At 36.7% G+C, this 21,580-nt stretch overlaps 1 protein-coding gene across 2 annotated transcripts in view; it reads left to right on the top strand.

Annotated features, from left to right (window-relative positions):
- Positions 1-21,580, top strand: part of OXSR1 (oxidative stress responsive kinase 1) — a 97,433-nt gene that overhangs the window by 46,911 nt on the left and 28,942 nt on the right. For both annotated transcript variants that reach the window (XM_055321221.1, XM_055321220.1), the window contains exons 5-7: positions 3,904-3,959; positions 17,217-17,326; positions 20,652-20,753. In XM_055321221.1, the coding sequence (XP_055177196.1) occupies positions 3,904-3,959; positions 17,217-17,326; positions 20,652-20,753 (268 nt within the window). The remainder of the gene's footprint in view (positions 1-3,903; positions 3,960-17,216; positions 17,327-20,651; positions 20,754-21,580) is intronic.

The following is a 21,580-nucleotide window of genomic DNA, read 5'->3' on the forward strand; positions in this document are numbered from 1 at the left end:
GGCAGTAACTTGTGCTGTGTACTAAGGAAATAGTCAAGCATGTCTATGATACTCTTTTTCATTTTACAAGGAATTTGTAACTTTGGTGCAATAGTGAGAAATGGCATTAAGCTGTGAAAAACAAAACTCACTGTTCTTATTTAAGAGTGGATGGTGGATTTAACTGTTGGGACTGCTGACTTACTTGATATTCTTTGTGGCAGGGTTAAAAAAAAAAAGGGTTCTTAAGGACTCTATTGATTTGCATATACTTAGTTACAAATCTTTTCCTTGAAAGATCAGTTGTCTTGTATACCAAGATAAGCTGGTGTGTTTGATTGTCCAGTGAGCGAGCCATTTAGCTTCGTGGTACTCTTTTGCTTTTATTCCTGGAAGCTGTTCTACAGATTGCACTTTGGTTTGTTTGTTTCTTTTTTAAAAAATATTTATTTATTTATTTTAGAGAGAGAAGGGGAATGTGCAAGTGTGAGTGGAAGAAGGGCAGAGGGAGAGAATCTCAAGCAGACTCCCTTGTAAGCGTGGAAGCCAATGTGGTGCTCGATTTCATGATACTGAGATCATGACCTGAGCCAAAATCAAGAGTCAGATGCTTAACCAACCGACTGAGCCACCAAGGCACCGCTGTACTTTGGTTTCAAATAGGATACAGGAATTGATTATCTGAGTTGTTGATCAGGAAAAGTATTCAGAGTGCAGGCTCTATTGAAAATGGATTAGTCTCTTCACTTATGAAAGCCAAAAGCTTATAAAACATTATTTAAATAGATAATACATATATGTGGCTTAAAAATTGAAATAGCACAAAATGGTATAATAAGTCCTGTCAGTATCAACTGTTCTAAATCATGTGGTGCCATGTACTCTTGATAATGATGTGATGAAAATAGCACTTTACTTCTGTGGAAAATTCCACTTGAGGGACATCCTACAAAATATTTGAGCATTACTCCTCAAAACTGTCAAGGTCATCAAAAACAAAGTCAAAAAACGGTCACAGAAAAGAGGAACCTAAGGAGACAGTTAAATTTACTGTAGAATCTTGAATGGAATCCTGGGACAGAAAAATGACATAAAAAAACTTTTTAAAATTCTGAGTAAATTGTGGACTTTAATAATAATGCATCAGTACTGATCTCATTACATGTAGTAAAAGTACCATACAAATGTAAGATGTTAACAACAGTGGAAACTGTAAAGTGTAGTGAAACTCCTTTGCACTATCTTCTCATTTCCTGTGTAAATCTAAAACTGTTCTAAAAAAATAAGATATTCTTTAAAAAATCTTCTTTCTTTCCTGAACCTCTAGTACCCTGGTCTAAAGGGAATCACTTCCTTTTTTTTTTTTTTTTTTTGAAAACAGGGAACTTTAGTATAAATAAGAGGTCCTGGGGGACAGGGAGGGCCCCGAGGGGCTTCCATAATTTAACACTCTTCAAAAGCACAAACAACAGCAGGGGCAGGGTGGGGGGGCCAGGGCAGTAAAGGGAATCACTTCTTACCATTTTCTTGTGACTCCTTTGGGAGAGATTTTATGCCAATATGAACACATTGTATGCATATTCTTCTCTCTTCTTAAAAATAAAAAAAGACAATGCAATATACACACATAATATTATTTCACTTAATATGTTTGGTGGTTTTTCCACATTATCTTATATATTCATTCCTATGGATAGTATTTCATTATATAGATACACCACAGTTTAACTGATCTCCTGTTACTGAATAGTTAGGTTGTCTTGTTTGACTGCAGGTGTATTAGTTTATAACCTTAACCTTTGCAACAGAATTAGGAGGTGGGAATTGAAGTTTGGGATGGTGAGAAGAGAATAGTCCAGTTTTATTTTGTTATTTAGTTGGATTTATACATTCATCCATTTAATTTAATATTCCACTTATCCCTGGAAAAGGATTTGAGGAAGATTGTATCTGTTTATTTAAATCTTTTTGATGGATATCTGGGGGATGCTTCCTATATACTAATCATAATGCTAAGTAAGTGCAGGTGATACAGGAATCTGTTCAAGTACAGGTCCAGATCTTAGCTTATGGTGAAAGAGACAGCTCCAAGAATATAATTGTATTTTTGTAGTCTATGCTAACACTGTGCTGCAGAAACACAAATGAGGAACTGACTATACATTTTGAGTTTTTGGTGTCATTCCAGATAAGCTCAATGATATGAAGGTTCAGATAAGCTTAATGATATAAAGGTTCATGGATGACTCAGTTGGATATTTTTGTCATCAAGGGAAGAGAAGGTCCTCAGTTTTCTCCTGCTTGTAGTATCTGGAGTCAGAGACTTTATGTTAATAGAGTAGACTTAGTCTGCCTCCACTCTAAGTCAACTTCTGGGAGAAATGTCCTGTAAATTGCTTGGATTTATAAGCAGTGAAGAATACTCAGTAACATGATTACCTTATGCTTCAGTATGCATTCAAGAAAAGTATTGTATACTGTAGTTTGGTGAACCTGCTAGACACAGTTGTAAAACCATTGTTGTTTTTTCCCCCCCAAGGAATGGTCATATCTAAAGACACAGGGAAAGGATGAAGTGTTTTGCTTTTTACAAGCTGGTTCCTTTTCATGACAAAGCCTTCCTCCATGAGCTAGCCTTGCTCTTCTTTCTTGTCTAGCTTCAAAGACTGGCTCTCTTTTGTTTATTTAATTATATATTTATTTTTAATCACAAAATAAATACATGATTGTATTTCCACAAGATATTCAAACACTGTTTCCCTTGACTCCAATTTCATTCCTCTCCAAAGAAGGAACCATTCATTGCTATCATTTGGTATATGTGGAAAGAGTGTGTGTGTGTGTGTGTGTGTGTGTGTGTGTGTGTGTATGTATGTATGTATGTATGTGTGTGTGTTTTACATTAATGGTGTCCTACAAAATGCACTATCCTCTTACTTGATTTGTTCACTTAGTAGTGTGTATTAGACAGTATTCCAGGGTATAACATGTTGATTGACCTTATTGCATTTTATAGCTATAACAAAATTTGTTCAACCTTTCTGCTGCTGTTGGCCTTCTAGGTTGTTACCATTTTTGGTTTATTATTATGAGCAATGCTGTAGTGGCTTCCTTGTACATTCCTTGTACAATGTAGGGGTTTCTCTAGGTTATTAAGAAGTTGGATTCGCTACTCATGAGATTTAGGGGTTTTAAATTTTGCCAGATACTGCTAACATATTGTCGCATGAGAAAAACAAGTTGTAGATTTGATTGGGTAGCATGATACCATTTATGTTGGAAGAAGAGCCCAGATATGTCACAAGAACATATTCTATTGACTGGACTGTTAATAGTTGAAAATTTTGAAGAGAATACTAGGCTTCAGAATGGTAGTCAAAGGGACTTAGGGCTTTTCAGTGATGTTTAGGTTTTTATAACAAGAATGTGTCCATGCTCTATTTGAATTATAGATAGTTACCAATAAAAATAAAAAGAATGTTTGAATAATTTATATCTATTTTTATGCCTCAGGCAGAGAATAGTTCCTGTTTTTAACCCATACTGACCATTTAAAAATTTTGACCATGTATTAGGATGTAGAAAAAAAATCAGTGTATTTCAAAAAGTGGAATTAGGTGATGTTACATGAAGGGTCACATTCTTTGGCCACTGGTATCCCAGTCAAGTATTTAATCATCTTGGATTTTCTGAATTTTATAGTAAAAAGATATCTGTTATTGTAACTTTCTGTTTTTAATATTTAGATTCTAGTAAAAGTGACTAAAATTAAAAAAAAATTTACTATTGACCTTAATTTTCCTTAATGTAAAATAGAGTATTTAAATATTGCCAGTGTTGTGTGAATACAGTAAACAATTGCTTAAATTATGTGACTCCAAAGAATAGGTGTTTTTTAATGTATAACTTTTTTTTTCCTTAAAGAGATGTGAAAGCTGGAAATATTCTTCTTGGAGAAGATGGCTCAGTACAGATTGCAGGTAATGATTAGTATTTCTTTTTATTTTGATTTAATGGTCGGTAGAACTACCTTATTTATCTTTTGTGTTTTCAGAGCCAGTTTTCTCTTCTAGTGCCTGGACTCTGTCTAGCCAAGCATCCTATATTGGCACATCCCTGCTGATTCTCAAGATACCTTCCACTATTTATCCTTCATTGTTGATCTCTGACATTTTTCTCTGTCCACTAGTCATTACCTTCCAGTTATCACTCCTTACCCCCAGGAGTCATCTTCTATGGGTTCTCATAGCAGTCTTTGCTTTCCTTTGAAGGAAAAGTAGTCAAGAAACCTCACTGTGTTTATAAATTAATATGCTTTAGTATCTGGTGAGAGAGGTGATACAGAGCTACTTCTGTCATGGGGTGATTGGGGTATTTGCCAGTGAGGAGGAGGCATTTGAGAGGTGCAAGTGCACATTTGGTAGATTCAGAGCCGAAGAGATAAGATAGGATATCTTATTACTTATGCCACTCAATGGCATCTAGAATAGTGAATTCTTTCCAGAAGGTTTTCAGTTTACTTTGCCCAGATCCAGTAGAGGATAAGATATGGTAAGTCCGAGGCCTGCCAGAGGTGGCTATGCTGGTGAAATACCCCTCCTCCAGGCTGAGACTCTAGAGTGGCCTTACAGCAGGATTGTTGAGTAAGTTGCTCATCTGAGAAGGCCTTGGCTTGGTCCCTCCCACACTGCTGGGACAGTCAGGTGTTTGACAGGAGGAAGATAATCACCCAGACCATAACTTACTTCTTCAGCTTTAGAGGATAATTTAGATGCACATCTTCCTTCATGTCTCAACCTAGGAAGTATTTTAATGAAGCCACATAATGCTTTAGCATTAAAGAAAATATTGATAAATTTGGCTCTTTTAAAATTCACAGCTTCTAGGGACTCCTGGGTGGCTCAGCGGTTGAGTGTCTGCCTTCGGCTTAGGGCATGATCCTGGGGTCCTGGGATCAAGTCCCACATCGGGTTCCCTGCATGGAGCCCACTTCTCCCTCTGCCTGTGTCTCTGCCTCTCTCTCTCTCTGTGTCTCTCATGAATAAATAAAATCTTAAAAAAAATAAAATAAAATTCACATTTTCTGTTTATTGAAAGAGGGGCAAATGGTTAATCATCATTAATAAGCAAAAAGACAAACCACAGAATAGAGAAGATATTTGCAGCATGAATAATGGATGTAGGGCTCAAATTTAGAAGAATTCATTAAGAAAAATCAGATAAAAAATGAGAAGACTTCCCAAATGAAGACATCAAAACATAAATGTAATAAAAGGCATTCAGCCTTATACTAATAATCAGTTAAGTGCCTAGTACAAACATACCTCGGAGATATTGTGGGTTTGATTCCAGACCACCACAGTAAAACCAATATTGCTTTAAGGCAAATCAAATGAATTTGTTGGTTTCCCAGTGTGCATAAAAGTTACGTTTACACTATGCTAAAGCCTATTTAATGCACAATGCAGTATTTCTAAAAAAAAAAAAAAAGTATACCTTAATTAAAAATACTTTATTGCTAAAACATGCCAACCATCCTTTGAGCTCTCAGTGAGTCATAATCCTTTTGTTGGCATAGGGTCTTGTCACCATGTTGATGGCTGCTCATTGATCAAGGTAGTAGCTGCTGATGGCTGAAGTGGCTGTAGCAGTTTCTTAAAATAAAATAACAATGGCATTTGCTGCAGCAGTTGACTCTTCTTTTTATAAATGATTTCTCTGTAGCATGCAGTGCTGTTTTACCCACAAAAGAACAACTTTCAAGATTGGAGTCAGTCCTCTTAAATCTTGCTTTATCAACTAGGTTTATGTAATATTCTAAATCCTTTGTTGTCACTTCAACAATCTTCACACATCTTCACCAGCAATAGATTCTATCTCTAGAAAACACTTTCTTTGCTCATCTATAAGAAGCAACTCCTCATTTGTTCAAGTTTTATCACAAAATTGCAGCAGTTCAGTCACATATTCAGGGACCACTTCTAATTCTAGTTCTCTTGCTATTTACACCATATCTGTAGCTATGTCCTCCACTAAAGTCTTGAACCCCTCAAAGTCCATGAGGGTTGGAATCACTTTCTTCCAAATTCCTGTTAATGTGATATTTTGACCTCTTCTCATGAATCATGAATGTTCTTAATGGCATCTTGAAGAGTGAATTCTTGCCATAAGATTTTGGGTTTACTTTGCCCAGATCCAGTAGAGGAATCACTAGCCTTATAGAATGTGTTTATTAAATAATAAGACTTATTTTTTAAGATTTTATTTATTTATTCATGAGAGAGAGGCAGAGACATAGGCAGAGGGAGAAGCAGGCTTTTCATGGGGAGCCTGATATGGGACTAGATCCCAGGACCCCAGGATCATGCCCTGAACTGAAGGTAGATAGACGCTCAACCACTGAGCCACCCAGGTATCCCAAGTAATAAGACTTAAAAGTCAGAATTACCCCTTGATCCATGAGCTGCAGAATGGATGCTGTGTTAGCAGGCATAAAAACAATATTAACTTCATTGTACGACTCCTTCAGAGCTCTTAGGTGACCAGGTATTGTCAATATTTTTTTAAAGATTTTATTTTAGAGCAAATACATATGGGCAGAGGGAGAGGGAGAGAATCTCAAAGTTGATGCTGTGCTGAGTGCAGAGCCCAACATGGTTCTCGATCTCATGACCCTGAAATCATAACTTGAGTCAAAACCAAGAGTTGGATGTTTAACCAGCTGAGCCACCCAGGCACCCCAGTGAGCAGTAGTATTTTGAAATGGATCTTTTTTTCCCCTAAGCAGTAGATCTTAACAGTGGGCTTAAAATATTTAGTAAACCCATGTTGTAAACAGACGTGCTGTCATTCAGGCTTTATTCTTCCATTTATAGAGCACAGGAAGAGTAGATTATGCATTATTCTTAAGGGCCTTAGAATTTATGGACTAGTAAATGAACATTGGTTTCAGCTTAAAGTCACTAGCTGCATTAACCCTAAACATGAGAATCAGCATGTCCTTTCAAGCTAGGTATTGACCTCTCTAGCTAAAAAAGTTCAAGATGGCATCTTCTTCCAATAGAAGGCTGTTTTGTCTACATTGAAAATCTGTTGTTTAGTGTAGCTACTTTCATGTATTAACTTAGTTAGATATTCTGGATAACTTGTTACAGCTTCTACATCAGCACTTGCTGCTCTACCATGCACTTTTATGTTATGGAGGTGGCTTCTTTCCTTAAACCTCATGAACCAACCTCTGCCGGCTTTGAGCTTTTCTTCTGCAGCTTCCTCACCTCTCTCAGCCTTCCTAACATTGAGGAGAATTAGGGTCTTGCTCTGGATTAGGCTTTGGCATAAGGGAATGGCTGGTTTCATTTTCTGTCCAGACCACTAAGACTTTCTTCATATCAGCAATAAGGCTGTTTTGCTTTTCTTATTTGTATGTTCACTGGAGTAGAATTTTTAATTTTCTTCGAGAACTTTTCCTTTGCATTCACCACTTGCCTAACTGGTACAAGAGGCCTAGCTTTTTGCCCACTTTGGCTTTCAACGTGCCTTCCTTACTGAGCTTAATCATTTCTAGCTTTTGATTTAAAGAGAGAGACTATATGACTCTTCCTTTCACATGAACACTCAGAGGCTCTTGTAGGGTTTTTAATTGGCCTAATTTAGGGACACCTGGGTGGGTGGCTCAGGGCGTGATCCCAGGGTCTCGAGTTCAAGTCCCACATTGGGCTTCCTGCATGGAGCCTGCTTCTCCCTCTGCCTATGTCTCTGCCTCTCTCTCTGTGTGTCTCATGAAAAAATAAAATATATATTTTTTTAATTTGCTTATTTACTTGACAGAGATAGAGAGAGAGACACCACTCACAGTAAGGGGAGTACAGGCAGAGGGTGAGGGAGAAACAGGCTGTCTGCTGAGCAGGAAGCCTGATGCGGGGTTTGATCCTAGAACCCTGGGATCATGACCTGAGCTGAAGGCAGATGCTTAACCAACTGAGCCACCTAGGCGCCCTGAAAAATTAAATAAAATCTTTAAAGAAAAAAAGGCCTAATTTAAATATTGTTGTGTGTCAGGGGATAGGGAGGCCTGAAGGAGAGGGAAAGATACGGGAGAATGGCTGGTTGGTGGAGCATTTAAAACACACACAACATTTATTAAGTTTGCCATCTTACAAGGGCCTGGTTTGAGGTGCCCCCAAAACAATTACAGTAGTAACATAAAAAATCATTAATCACAGATCACCATAGCAAATACAATAATAATGAAAAATTTTGAAATATTGCAAGGGTTACGAAAATGTGACAGAGACAAGAAGGAAGCAAATGTTGGAAAAATTGTGCTAGTAGACTTGTTTAAAGCAGGGTTGCAATAGACCTTCAGTTTTTAAAAAACACAGTATTTGTGAAGTCTAAGTAAGGTGAAGCAGTAAAAAACAAGGTATGCTTGTAAAATAACATTGGGATGCCAAGTTATATTGGCTGACAGGCAAAAACATCTGACACCACAGTTGTTAGTGTCATTGCAGAGCAAAGAAAAATCTCATATTCCTATAGTGGGAGAATAAATTAGTGCAAACACTATATTAAGTTGAAGTATGCATACCCTAAAACTTTGGCTTCTTGGTGTATGGCCTAGAGAAAATGATGCTTATATGTGCCATAGTGCTCATAAGCATTAAAAGTTTGAAACAGTCCAACATCCTTATAGAATGGATAAATATAAATAAATTATGGTTAATATATGTATTAGAATACTATATAGTGATGAATGTAGATGGAACTACAACTACATTCAAAAGCATTAATAAGGTATAAAAAGATAAGGTGAAAGAAAACAGTCAAAATAGAATATATAGCATATGAATTCGTTTATATAGGTTCAAAACCAAGCACAAGTAAGCTATATTGTTTAGAAAAGTAAACCCAAGTGGCAAAAAACTAAAGAAGAGAGGATTCTGGGAAGATGGTGAAGTGGAAAGCACCTGGAATCTCTCCACAGCTAGACGACAACTAAACCAGCAGAATCTGTTTGATATAACTGTTCTATAATTTTGTAGTTCCTCAGAAGGTATGTAAGTTCTAGGAGAAGACTTAGAAGATAAATTGCAGTTAATTTCAATCAATTTCAGAGCTATATATCCCCCAGCCATCAGTCTCCTGGCAGGTAGCTGGGCACCTGTTTTTGGAGCAACTTGCACAGAACTTTTAGAACCCACAGTGGGCAAAATGGACCCTGTCTTCCAAATATCATGGATCTGTGCTCTGATCATTGATTGCTGCTTCTGATCACATTGGTACAGATAAAGAGGCAGACAACCATTGTTGTGGCACTCCCTCCCCTCTAGGGGACTTAATAGAGCAACACCTGTTTTTCCTTCCCTTCATTTTTTCTCTTCTTCCCATTTTTGGAGCCAGACATTAAAAAATAACTACATTGGTGGGGAAAACTGGAAAATGATTGCATATGCCAGGAAAAGGTGCAGAAAAGTCCTAAGAAGAGCTTGCTTATACTTCAGGCTGATGCTTGACACAGAAATAATGTATAACAACCAAAATAAAAACAATAACAAAAAAAAGCATCAAACTTTGGGTGAGGGAGATAATCTGATTTCTAGAAGAACCACATTGTTAGACTCAATTGTCCAATTTTCAACAAAAAATCACAGGGTATTCAATGAAACAGTAAAGTATAGTCCATTCAAAGGAAACGAATAATAAAAATGGTCTCTGAAAAAACTTTGATAAGAGATCTACTAACAAAACTAAAGGAAGATATGAATAAACCCAAGAAAACAAGTATGGATAAAATGGAACTACCAATAAGGAAAAAGAACCTAAGAACAAAAAAGATTCTGGAGCTAAAAGGTACAGTAGTTTGTATTATGAAGTGAAAAGCTTACTAGAAGGATGCAAATGCAGATTTGAACTGGCTGAAAAAAGAATTGATGAATTTGAAGGCAGGAAAATGGAAATTACAGTGTCTAAGGGAAGAAAGGACAAAGATAGAAGAAAAGTGAACAGAGCTCAAGGGACCTGTTGGACACCATCAAGCAGACCAGTATACATGTGGGAAGTTCCAGAAGGATGAGAGAGAAATGGTAGAGAATATTTGAATAAATAATGGCTGTAAACTGTTGAAACTTATGGAAAATATGAATATAAATAAATATCCAAGAAGCTCAGTGATCTCCAAGTAAGATGAGCTCTAAGTGATCTACAGAGGTACCTTATAATCAAACTTATGAAAGCCAAAGAAAAAGAATCTTACAAGCAAGAAGATAGAAGTGACTCATCACATACTAGGGATCCTCAATATGGCTGTCAGCAGATGTCTCATTGGAAACTTTGGAGGCCAGAGGGCAGTGGGCCAATGTATTCCAAGCAGTAAAAGAAAACATAGTTAAGAATCCTATATCTGGTAAAACTATCCTTGAAAGTGAGGAATAAATCAAGACATTGCCAGATAAACAAAAGCTGAAGAAATTTGTTTCTGATAGATATGCCTGCAAGAAGTGCTCACAGGAGTCCTGCAAAGTGGAACAAAAGGATACTAGACAGTAACTTGATGCAGTTTGAAGAAATAAAGATCTTATAAAGGTAAATACATGGGCATGTATAAAAGCTCATATTATTTTAACAGTGGTTTGTGACTTCACTTTTTTCCTACATGACTACATTACTAAAAAAAAAAAAAAGAAAGAAAAGAAAAGAGTATTACGGTTAACTAGTTTGTAAATCCAAAATACGTTTGCTACTTAAGAGACCAATGAACTTAAGAGTTAATCAATTCATCCGTTTTGAGCACACAATGTGTTAAGATGTAATTTTGTGAGAGTAACCAGCAAGGGTGGGAATAGTGCTAGAAAGAAGAGATTTTGTGTTACTGAAGTTAGGCTGTTATAAATTCAAGATTTTTTTGGAAAAAAATACTTTTTGTTTTTTCAATTAAGTGATCTCTATATCCAACATGAGGCTTGAACTCATGACCCCGAGATCAAGAGTTGCAGGCTGTATTGACTGAGCCAGCCAGACATCTCCTAGGCTAGTATAAATTCATATTAGAGTGTTATAACTTTAGAATGCTAAATGTAATTTCTAGTAACCAAAAAATAAATAGTTATGGAATATAAACAAAAAGAAATGAGAAAAAAACTAAGCATTTAACAACAAAAAGTCAACTGAACAGAAAAGTAATGCAGGAAATGAGAGACAAAAAAGCAATAAGACATATGGGAGGGACGCCTGGGTGGCTCAGCGGTTGAGCATCTGCCTTTGGCTCAGGGCATGATCCTGGATTCCTGGGATCGAGTCCCGCATCGGACTCCTTGCATGGAGCCTGCTTCTCCCTCTGCCTGTGTCTCTGCCTCTCTGTGTCTCTCATGAATAAATAAAATATTAAAAAAAAAAAAAAAGACATATGGGAAACAAATAGGACAATGACAGAAGTCAGTCCTTCCTTATCAGCAATTGCTTCAAATGTAAATGGATCAACTCTCCAATCAAAAGACAGAGATTGGCAAAACAGATCATAATATTTAATCCAACTATATACTGTCTATAAGGGACTCACTTTAGATCCCAGATACAAATACATTGAAAGTGAAAGGATGGCAAAAGGTTATTCCATGCAAATAGTAACCAAAAGAGAACAGAGTAGCTATTTTAATATCAGGGAAAATAAACCTTAAGTCAAAAAGGGTTACAAAACAAAGACTTTACCTATTAATAAAGTTTCAGTACAGCAAAAAGATATAACAATTATTATTTGTACACATAATAACATACCAACAAAATATATGAAGGAAATACTGACAGAACTGAAGGGAGAACTAGAACTAGTCTTCACATTAATAGTTGGAGACTTCAATATTCCATTCACAAAAATGGATACAACAGGCAGGATTAAGGAAATAAAAGACTTAATACAATACCCTACACACCTAGAGCTAACAACTCAACAGGATTAAGATAAACCTTCTTTTCAAGTACACATGGTGTAGACCATGTTAGACTGCATATTAAGTCCCAATAGATTTTATTTTATTTTTATTAAAATTTATTTCTTTATTTTAGAGAGAGAGAGTGCGCATGAGCCGGGGGGGTGGGGGGAGGGAGAGGGAGTGAGAGAATCCTGAAGCAGACTCCTCCTTGCTGAGTGTAGATCCCTACGTAGGGCTTGATCCCAGGAGGATCATGAGATCATAACCTGAGCTGAAACCAGGAGTTGGCTGCTTAACCAACTGGGCCACCTAGGCACCCCAAGTCCCAACAGATTTTAAAAGATACTATTAAAAGATATATTGAAAAGATACTACTACTTTAAAAGATACAAAATACTTTATCTGACCGCTGTGGATAGTTAGAAATTAATAGCAGATGACTAAAAATTTTACAAATTTGCAGAAATTAAACCACACACACTCAACCAATGGATAAAGGAAAGTTTCACAAGGGAAATTAAAAAATACTTAGAGATGAATGAAAACAAAATCACGATATATCAGAACTTATGGGTCATAGCAAAAGTATTGCCAAAGGGCAAGTTTATAGCTAGAGACACTTTATTTAAAAAATAAGATAGCAAACCAACCATCTTACTTTATGCCTTAAGGAACTAGAAAAACTAAACCCAACACTTAACAGAAGGAAGAAAATAACAAAATTTAGAGAAGAGATAAAGGAAATGAAGTAGAGACTAGAAAAGCAGTAGAAAAAAGAAAAGAAAAGAAAAGAAAAGCAGTAGAGAGGTGATTCTTTGAAAGATCACCAAAATTGACAAACCTTTACCTTGATGAACTAGGGAAAAAGAAGATTCAAATGATAAAAATCACAAGTCAAGTAGATGTATCAGACAAAGTAGACTCTAGAACAAAGACCATAAATAAAGGCATTACATATTCATAAAAGGGTCAGTCTGAAAAGATAAAACATCTGTAAATATTTGTGCACCCAACATGGAAGCATCTAATTATATAAAGTAAATATTATTAGACCTAATAGAAGAAATAAACAGTAATACTGTAAGAGTAAGGGGCTTTAATACTCCCATTTAAATCAGTGGATAGATCATTTAGACAGAAAATCAAGAAGGAAACATCAGCTTTAAACAATAACGTTAGATCAGATAGACTTAACATACATTTATAAAACATTCTATCCCAAAGCAACAGAATACACATTTTTCTCAAGTACACATGGAACATTTTTCAAGACAGATCATATGTTAGGCCACAAAATAAGTGTTAATAAATTTAAGAGGCCTGAAATCAAATCAAGCATTTTTTCTATAGTGGTATGAAACTAGAAATTTATGTAAAGAAAATGGGAAAATTTACAAATATTTGGAGATTAAACAACATGCTACTGAACAACCAATGGGTCAGTGAAGAAACTAAAAAATAACCTTGTGACAAATGAAAATGGAAATGTAACATACCATATTTATTGGATGCATCAAAAGCATTTCTTCCCCCTACCCCTTGAATCACCTATTTCTTGGTTCTAAGAGGGAAGTTCATAGTGATAACGCTTACCCCAAGAAATAAAGTCTCAAGCAACTTTATATCTCAAGGAACTAGACAAAAAAAGAAAAAAATGAAACCTGGTTAGCAGAAGGAAGGAAATAACAAAGACTAGAACAGAAATAAATGAAATAGAGACTACATAATGACAATAGAAAAGATCATTGAAATTAAGCTAGTTCTTTGAAAAGATAAACAAAATTGGCAAATGTTTAGCTTAGATTCACCAAGAAAAAGGATTTAAGTAAATAAAACGAGAAATGAAAAAAAAAGAAAGAGAAGTTACAACTGATATTATAGAAAGGGCAAGAGACTATTATGAACAATTATATGCTAACAGATTGGGCAATTTAGAAGAAATGGATAAATTTCTGGAAACATACAACCTACAAGACTGAATCATGATGCATTAGAAAGACTGAGCAGACCAATTACTAGTAAAGAGATTGGATCAGGAATCATAAACCTCCCAACAAGTAAAAGTCCGGTACCAGACAGCCTCACTGGTGAATTCTACCAAACATTGAAAGAATTGATACCAATCCTTCACAGTCTCTTCCAAAAAATAGTAAGGGGGGAACTTTTTATTTTTTTATTTTTAAAGATTTTATTTTTATTTATTCATGAGAGACACAGAGAGAGAGAGAGAGGCAGAGACACAGGCAGAGGGAGAAGTAGGCTCCATTCAGGGAGTCCCACAGGAGACTCGATCCCAGGTCTCCAGGATCACACCCTGGGCTGCAGGTGGCGCTAAACCGCTGTGCCACCAGGGCTGCCCGAGGCAGGTACTTTTTAAAACATATTTTATGAGGCCAGCATTACCTTGATACCAAAACCAGACAAGAATGCCACAAGAAAAGAAAATCACTCTGATGGACATAGATGCAAAAGTCTTCAACAAAAATATTCGTAAACTTGGGACGCCTAGGTGGCTCAGTGGATGAGCGTCTGCTTTTGGCTCAGGGTGTGATCCTGGGGTCCTGGAATTGAGTCCTGCATTGGGCTTCCCACAAGGAGCCTGCTTCTCTCTCTGCCTGTGTCTCTGCCTCTCTCTGTCTTTCATGAATAAATAAATAAAATCATAAAAAAATATATTAGTAAACTCAGTTCGGTAATACATTAAAAGGACCATCCACCTTGATGTAGTGGTTATGTCAGGGATGCAAGGATTGTTCAAAATCTGCAAATTAGTATAATATACCACATTAACAAAATGAAGGATAAAAATTATCATTTCAACAGATGCAGTAAAAGCATATAACAAAACTCAACATACATTTATTTTTCTCTATAAAGCCAGTATAGAGGGACATACCTCAACATAATAAAGGCTATGTATGATAAGCCCACAGCTAACATTATACTTAATGGTAGAAAACTGAAAGCATTTCCTTTAAGATCATGAGCAAGACAAAGATGCCCATTCTCACTATAGTATTGGAAGTACTAGCCAGAGGAGTTAGGCAAGAAAAAGAAATTAAAGGCATCCAATTTAGAAAGCAAGAAGTAAAACTGTCACTGTTTGCAGATGACATGTTACTAAATATAGCATACCCTAAAGCTCCATCAGAAAACTGTTAGAATAATCAAATTTAGTGAAGTTGCAGAATACAAAATCAGTACATGCAAATCTGTTGCATTTCAGTACATTAATAATGAACTATCAGAAATTAAGAAAACAATCCAATTTCAGTTGCATCAAAAAACTAAAATACCTAGGAATAAATTTAACCAAAGAGGTAAAAGACCAGTATATGGAAACTAGAAGACATTATAGAAAGAAGTTGAAGACATAGATACTCTGTGCTTATGAATTGGGAGAGTTTGTATTGTTAAATGACTATACTACCCAAAACCATATAGGTAGTATTCAGTGCAATTACTATCAAAATTATAATGGCACTTTTCAAAGAAATAGAACAAACAGTTGTAAAATTTGTGTGGAACCATAAAAGACCTCAAAGAGCCAAAGCAATGTTTTTTTTTTTTTAAAAACCATAATAGGCTTTATTTTTTTAATTTTTATTTATTTATGATAGTCACACAGAGAGAGAGAGAGAGAGAGGCAGAGACACAGGCAGAGGGAGGAGCAGGCTCCATGCACGGGGAGCCCGATGTGGGATTCGATCCCGGGTCTCCAGGATCGCGCCCTGGGCCAAAGGCAGGCGCCAAACCGCTGCGCCACCCAGGGATCCCTGAGCCAAAGCAATGTTGTGAAAGAACAAACCTGGAGGCATCATGTTCCCTGATTTCAAAGTATTTTGTGAAGCTGTAATAATTAAACAATATAATACTGGAATGAAAACATTCACATAGATCAGTGGTACAGATTAGAAAACCCAGATACAAACCCACACACAAACAAACAATTTATCATAAAGGAGTCCAGAGTATACAATGGGGAAAGGATAGTCTCTTCAATAAATGATATTGGGAAGATTAAACAACCACATATAAAAGAATGAAACTAGAGCACCATCTTACATCATATGCAAAAATTGACTTCAGTGTAAGACATGAAATCATAAAATACCTAGGGAACATGGATGGCAGGCCCCTTGATCTAGGTCTTGAAACTGACACCAAAAGCAAAAGTAACTAAGGCAAAAATGAACAAATAGTATCAAAATAAATATCTGCACAGCAAAGAAAATCAACAAAATGAACAGGCATCCTACTGAGTGGGAAAAAATATTTGTGAATTATATATCTGGTAAGGGACTGGTATCCAAAATACATAAAGAATTTGTACAACCCAATATCAAAAACTGAAAAATCCATTTAAGAAATGGGCAGAAGATCTGAATAGACATTTCTCCAAAGAAGACATACAGGTTGCCAACAGATAAATTGAAAAGATGTTCTACATCATTAATTACTAGGGAAATACAAATGAGATCCTCACACACATCGAGATAACATCTCACACCTGTTAGAATGGTTATTCTATTCCAAAAAGACTGGAAACAACAAGCATTAGCAAGGATGTGGAAAAACCAGTACCTTATGTGCTGTCCATGGGAATGTAAATTGGTGCAGCTAGTGGAAAACAATATGGAGGTGCCTCAGAAAATTAAAAATAGATCTGTTGTATTATCTAGTAATTCCACTTCTGGGTATTCAAGGAAAATGAAAACACTAACTCAAAAAGAAATGTGCAAAAAAAAAAAAAAAAAGAAAAGAAATGTGCATGATCACAGCAGTATTATTTACAAATAGCGAAGAATATACAATGGGGAAAGGACAGTCTCTTCCATAAGTGGTATTGGGAAAATTGATACAATGGAATAGTATTTGGCCTATAAAGGAAGCAAATTCTGTAATAATGCTACTAGATGGATAAACATCAAGGACATTATGCTAAGTAAAATAACCCAACTACAAAAAACAAATAATACTGTATGATTTTACTTATACGAGGTCCTTAGAGTATTCAAAATCATAGAGGCAGAAAGCTAGAATGGTGGTTGCCAATGGCTAGGGAGAAGGAGAATGGGGAGTTATTGTGTAATGGGTACAGAGTTTTAGTCTGGAAGGGTGCTAATAAGAATGGATTGGAGCAAGGAGGAAAATCTACTGAGATAGTGATGTGTGAGGGTGAAGAGTGGAATGAGGGACCTTAATTTAGTCAAGAATTTCAGTGGAAAAAAGAAAATGTCATGTTTGTATGTAGAACTATGTCATTTTCCTACCCATCTGTGTTCTAATACCTTGGTCTTATATCTATTTCAGACTTTGGGGTTAGTGCTTTTTTAGCAACTGGTGGTGATATTACCCGAAATAAAGTGAGAAAGACCTTTGTTGGAACTCCTTGCTGGATGGCACCTGAAGTTATGGAACAGGTACTTTGTCTTTTAAATGGTGTATGGTTTTGTGCAGAATGGTGGAAAACAGAGTAGTGTCTGCTTTTGGTTGGTGTACAGGTTCCCCTACTAATGGAAAGTAGTTTGTTCTGTGAAACCTTTTGTAAGCTGAAATGGCACAAAGCAAAGAAGCAATTACCACTAATTTATTTGTAAAAATTTTATAGCATCCCTAGACCCCAAAATAACCTCATTTAGGCCTTTCTGATACCACAGAATGTATCTTGCTATTGAACACACAAAATAAATTGAGATAAAGCATAGATGCTCACAGTTGAAAGCTGTGGTGGCCTGATGCTGAGTGTAGTTCCTTGGGAAGGAGCTGGGTGACACCAGTCTCACTGCTCAGTATGGGCACTGCCTCTATAATAGCTGACTAGAAAGCAAATACCGAATGTCATTTTCACTTTTTTTGTAAAAGTGAAAATCCTCTTCCAATTTCTTTTGATGGCGTAAACAGGTACTACCATAGATCTTTCGTATAAGCCAAATGGCTTAATGGGAACTTTGAAAAGTAGAGGATACGAGTGCAAGGTTAACTTTGGGAACTTTGGGAAATACAAACCGATAGCTCTTTACAAATGATATATGAAACTAAAGATTTATGCTACATATGATCTAAGGAATAATAAAATGAAGATTGGTTTAATAGTTTCCGTGTTACAAATTAAATGACCTAATCTTTGTACATGTAGTTTCACTGCTATGGTTCTTGAAGGACTAGTTTTGCCCACAACCACATTTCCTGTTTGTTCTCCAACAACTACAGTTGGATGTTGCTCATCTAATCATCTTACGGAAACTCTGCTAATTCTCAAATCAGTGCTTATTTCTTATTCCTTGTCAACAGTGTTCTCTTGTCATTTGAAATAGTTGATCATTTCCACCTTTACTTACGTTTTAGCTTCCCTAGTGTAGTTTCCTCATTCTTCCCCTACCTCTTGAGCCAGGCTGTGTCTCTGACTTTTTTTTTTGCCTTTCCTTTTATTTCCCTGAACCTCGTTCTTAAATTCTTCTCTCACTAGTTAGTCTTATCTCCACTTCCTACCTATTATATTTTCTTTTTAGTTTTTTGTGTCCTCTTTTTAAAGATTTATCCACTCGCTCATTCATTCATTCATTTCTAAGTAGGCTCCACAGCAGTGGGGGGCTTAAACTCAACCCTGAGATTGAGAGTTGTGTGCTCTACAAACTGAGCCAGCCAGGTGCCCCGAAAGATTTTTTTTTTTTATTCATAGAGTTGCAGAGAGAGAGAGAGAGAGAGAGAGAGAGAGGCAGAGACACAGGCAGAGGGAGAAGCAGGCTCCATGCAGGAAGCCCGACGTGGGACTCGATCCAGGGTCTCCAGGATCACGCCTTAGGCTGCAGGCGGCGCTAAACCGCTGCGCCACTGGGGCTGCCCCCCTAAAGATTTTTTTTAAGGTTTTATTTTTCTGAGACAGGGAGCGTGACTGAGCCAGGAGAGGGATGGAGGGGTAGGGAGAGGGATAAGCAGACTCTCAGTGCAGAGCCCAATGCAGGGTTTGATCTCATGACCCTGAGATCATCACCTGAGCCAAAATCAAGACTGGGATGCTTAACTGACTGAGCCATCCAGGCACCCCCACCTATAGTTTTTATTTTTAAGTAATTTCTACACCCAAGGTGGAGCTTGAACCCACAACCCCAGGATCAAGAATTGTATGCTCTACTAACTGAACCAACCAGGTGGCCCCCACCTATTATGTTTTCTAACTTATATCCATGCCAGTCTTATTTCCTAAGCCTCTAGATGGAGGTTTCTAGCTTCCTATAGACGTTTTACGTAAATGTCTTTTAAGTATATCAAAGTCAGTATGGAGAACTGAATTCACTTTTAATTTTAACTCTGTTGTATGTAATACCTGTATTCATGCTTTTGGTGGGAAGCACTCCCACTCTGCAGATGCTGAACACCTGACACCGGACTGGTGAGACTGACAGCAGTGTATTAGTCATGTACACACACAGCTGCGGGGAGGAGCACACTACACATCACACGGAGGGCCGCACTCCGAAAGAGAGTGAATAAACAGTTGCCATGGGAAACAGCCTTTATAGTATCAAGAGAGTGAGGTGCCTCTTGGTTTCCAGATTCCTTGTGAGGGTGACTGGCTTGTTTGAATAATTCTGAGGGCTGTTAGGGAGCTGAAATCTGCTACTCAAGCCTGAGCAAGAACTTGGCCTGGCCCAGTTGATAAGCAGGGTTGTTGGGCAAGGGACCTTATCCTTAGAAGACTGGGGAGAGGAGGGGAACTTGCATTTAGTTCATTAGAGGCCCACTTACTTTTGCCAGATGTCAAGGCAGCATATTATATGGAGCTTCAGTTTCAGGTCTCAAAGCATACATTCCTCCTACCTGTTTCTTCTGTGTTGCTTAGAATAGAAAATGAAAATATTTAATTTTATAATGTTTTCATGGCAGTATAAAAGGACAGAAATTTGGCAATATTTTGATATCAGCTTTGAAAATATTCATACCCCTTGTATCCTTTTTCATTTATAAAAATTCAGGTGATAATACCATATCAGAAAATTTGGAAAACGAAAGACTTAGCACTACTGCCTAATAATTATGTTCTAGTTCTATCCTTTTTCTAAAAAATAAACAGATTTTATACTTATGTAATAAGTATCAAAACTTGTGAAGAATTTTGTGTTCTTTTTTCTTCATAAATGCTGTGTCATGAGTGGTTTTCCATATTTTCATATAAAATTCATTTACATAGCTTTTAGTTGACTATATAACATTTAAGTGAATATTCCATACTTAATAATTTCCCCTTTGTTGGGGAATGTTCATTCAGATTGCTTTTTCTTTTTTTCTTCTGTTATCAAGTACCTTTGGCTTTTACCTAGATTATTTTCATGGTTTAAAGCTTATGAATGGGGCAGCCCAGGTGGCTTAGCCGTTTAGCTCTGCCTTCAGCCCAGGACGTGATCCTGGATACCTGGGATCAAATCCCATGTCGGGCTCCTTGCGTGGAGCCTGCTTCTCCCTCTGCCTGTGTCTCTGCCTCTCTCTATTATGAATAAATAAATCTTAAAAAAAAAAAAGCTTATGAATGCTTCCATGGTTCTTGATACATATTAGAAGGTACCTTTTAAAAGTGCTTTTTAGAGGTGCCTGCTGGCTCAGCCAGAAGGACATACTACACTTGATTTTAGGGTCATGGGTTCAAGCCCCACATTGGGTATAGACATTACTAACAAAAATAAATTGAATTACATTAAAGTGCTTTTAGGGTGTTAAAAGTAATCATGTACATCTTTATGTTCTTTACAGGTCCGAGGCTATGATTTCAAAGCTGACATCTGGAGTTTCGGGATCACAGCAATTGAACTGGCCACAGGGGCGGCTCCTTATCATAAGTATCCCCCAATGAAGGTGAAGTTCATAGTCAAAATACCACCCTAGCTCATGTCCCAGTTTCTTTTCAGAGCCTGCTCCTAGGAATAAATGGATTTGAGAAGGATGAGTTTTTAAAACTGTTAAGTGGGAAGCTATTTTGAGGCTAAAGGAATGGTTTATTTTTTAAAAGGAGTTGGGGGAGGAAATGAGGTTTATATGCAGGCAGTGAGTCCTGTAATTGTAGCCCAGACATACATGTTAGCCTGTTTGCTCAGAATGAGAAACACCTCTATGCTTTAGTGATATCATTTCAGTAAATATAAATTGAATCTGAAAAGCATGTATTAATTCTGACTGCAGCCCCCTTTTATTCTTTACTGTTGACTATGTGTTTGGAAATTGGCTTGTGCTTTTATAAAAAAGTCACACAGAATAAAAAAGTCACCCTAAATCCCACTATATAAATATGACCTTCATGACTAATACCTACGTGCATCAAGCTAGTATGTTACCATGAAAGTCAAAAAGAAGGAAGAGACTTAGGATGGACAGAATAATCAAAATTGTCAGTTACTTCAGAGAAAGTAGGAGGAGTGAGAACTAAAAAAGCCTGTTACCTAGGCATCATCAGTGATTTCTGTGATAGAAGTGGCTGAGGAGTTCTGGAAGAGAAGGTCAGATTATAAGGGGTCACGTTAAAACAGAGCTATGAATAAATAAAATCAGCAAGATCACATTTTTAATTTTGCTATGGCTTTATATATTTATTATTTATTTTTATTATTTTATTATTTATTACTTGATTGAGTTTTATTTGTTGTGATTTAAAATTTTTTTTATGGTTTGGCAGTATAAAAATGGAA

The sequence above is a fragment of the Nyctereutes procyonoides genome, unplaced genomic scaffold (genome assembly GCF_905146905.1).
Source record: "Nyctereutes procyonoides isolate TBG_1078 unplaced genomic scaffold, NYPRO_anot_genome, whole genome shotgun sequence".
Lineage (NCBI taxonomy): Eukaryota > Metazoa > Chordata > Mammalia > Carnivora > Canidae > Nyctereutes > Nyctereutes procyonoides.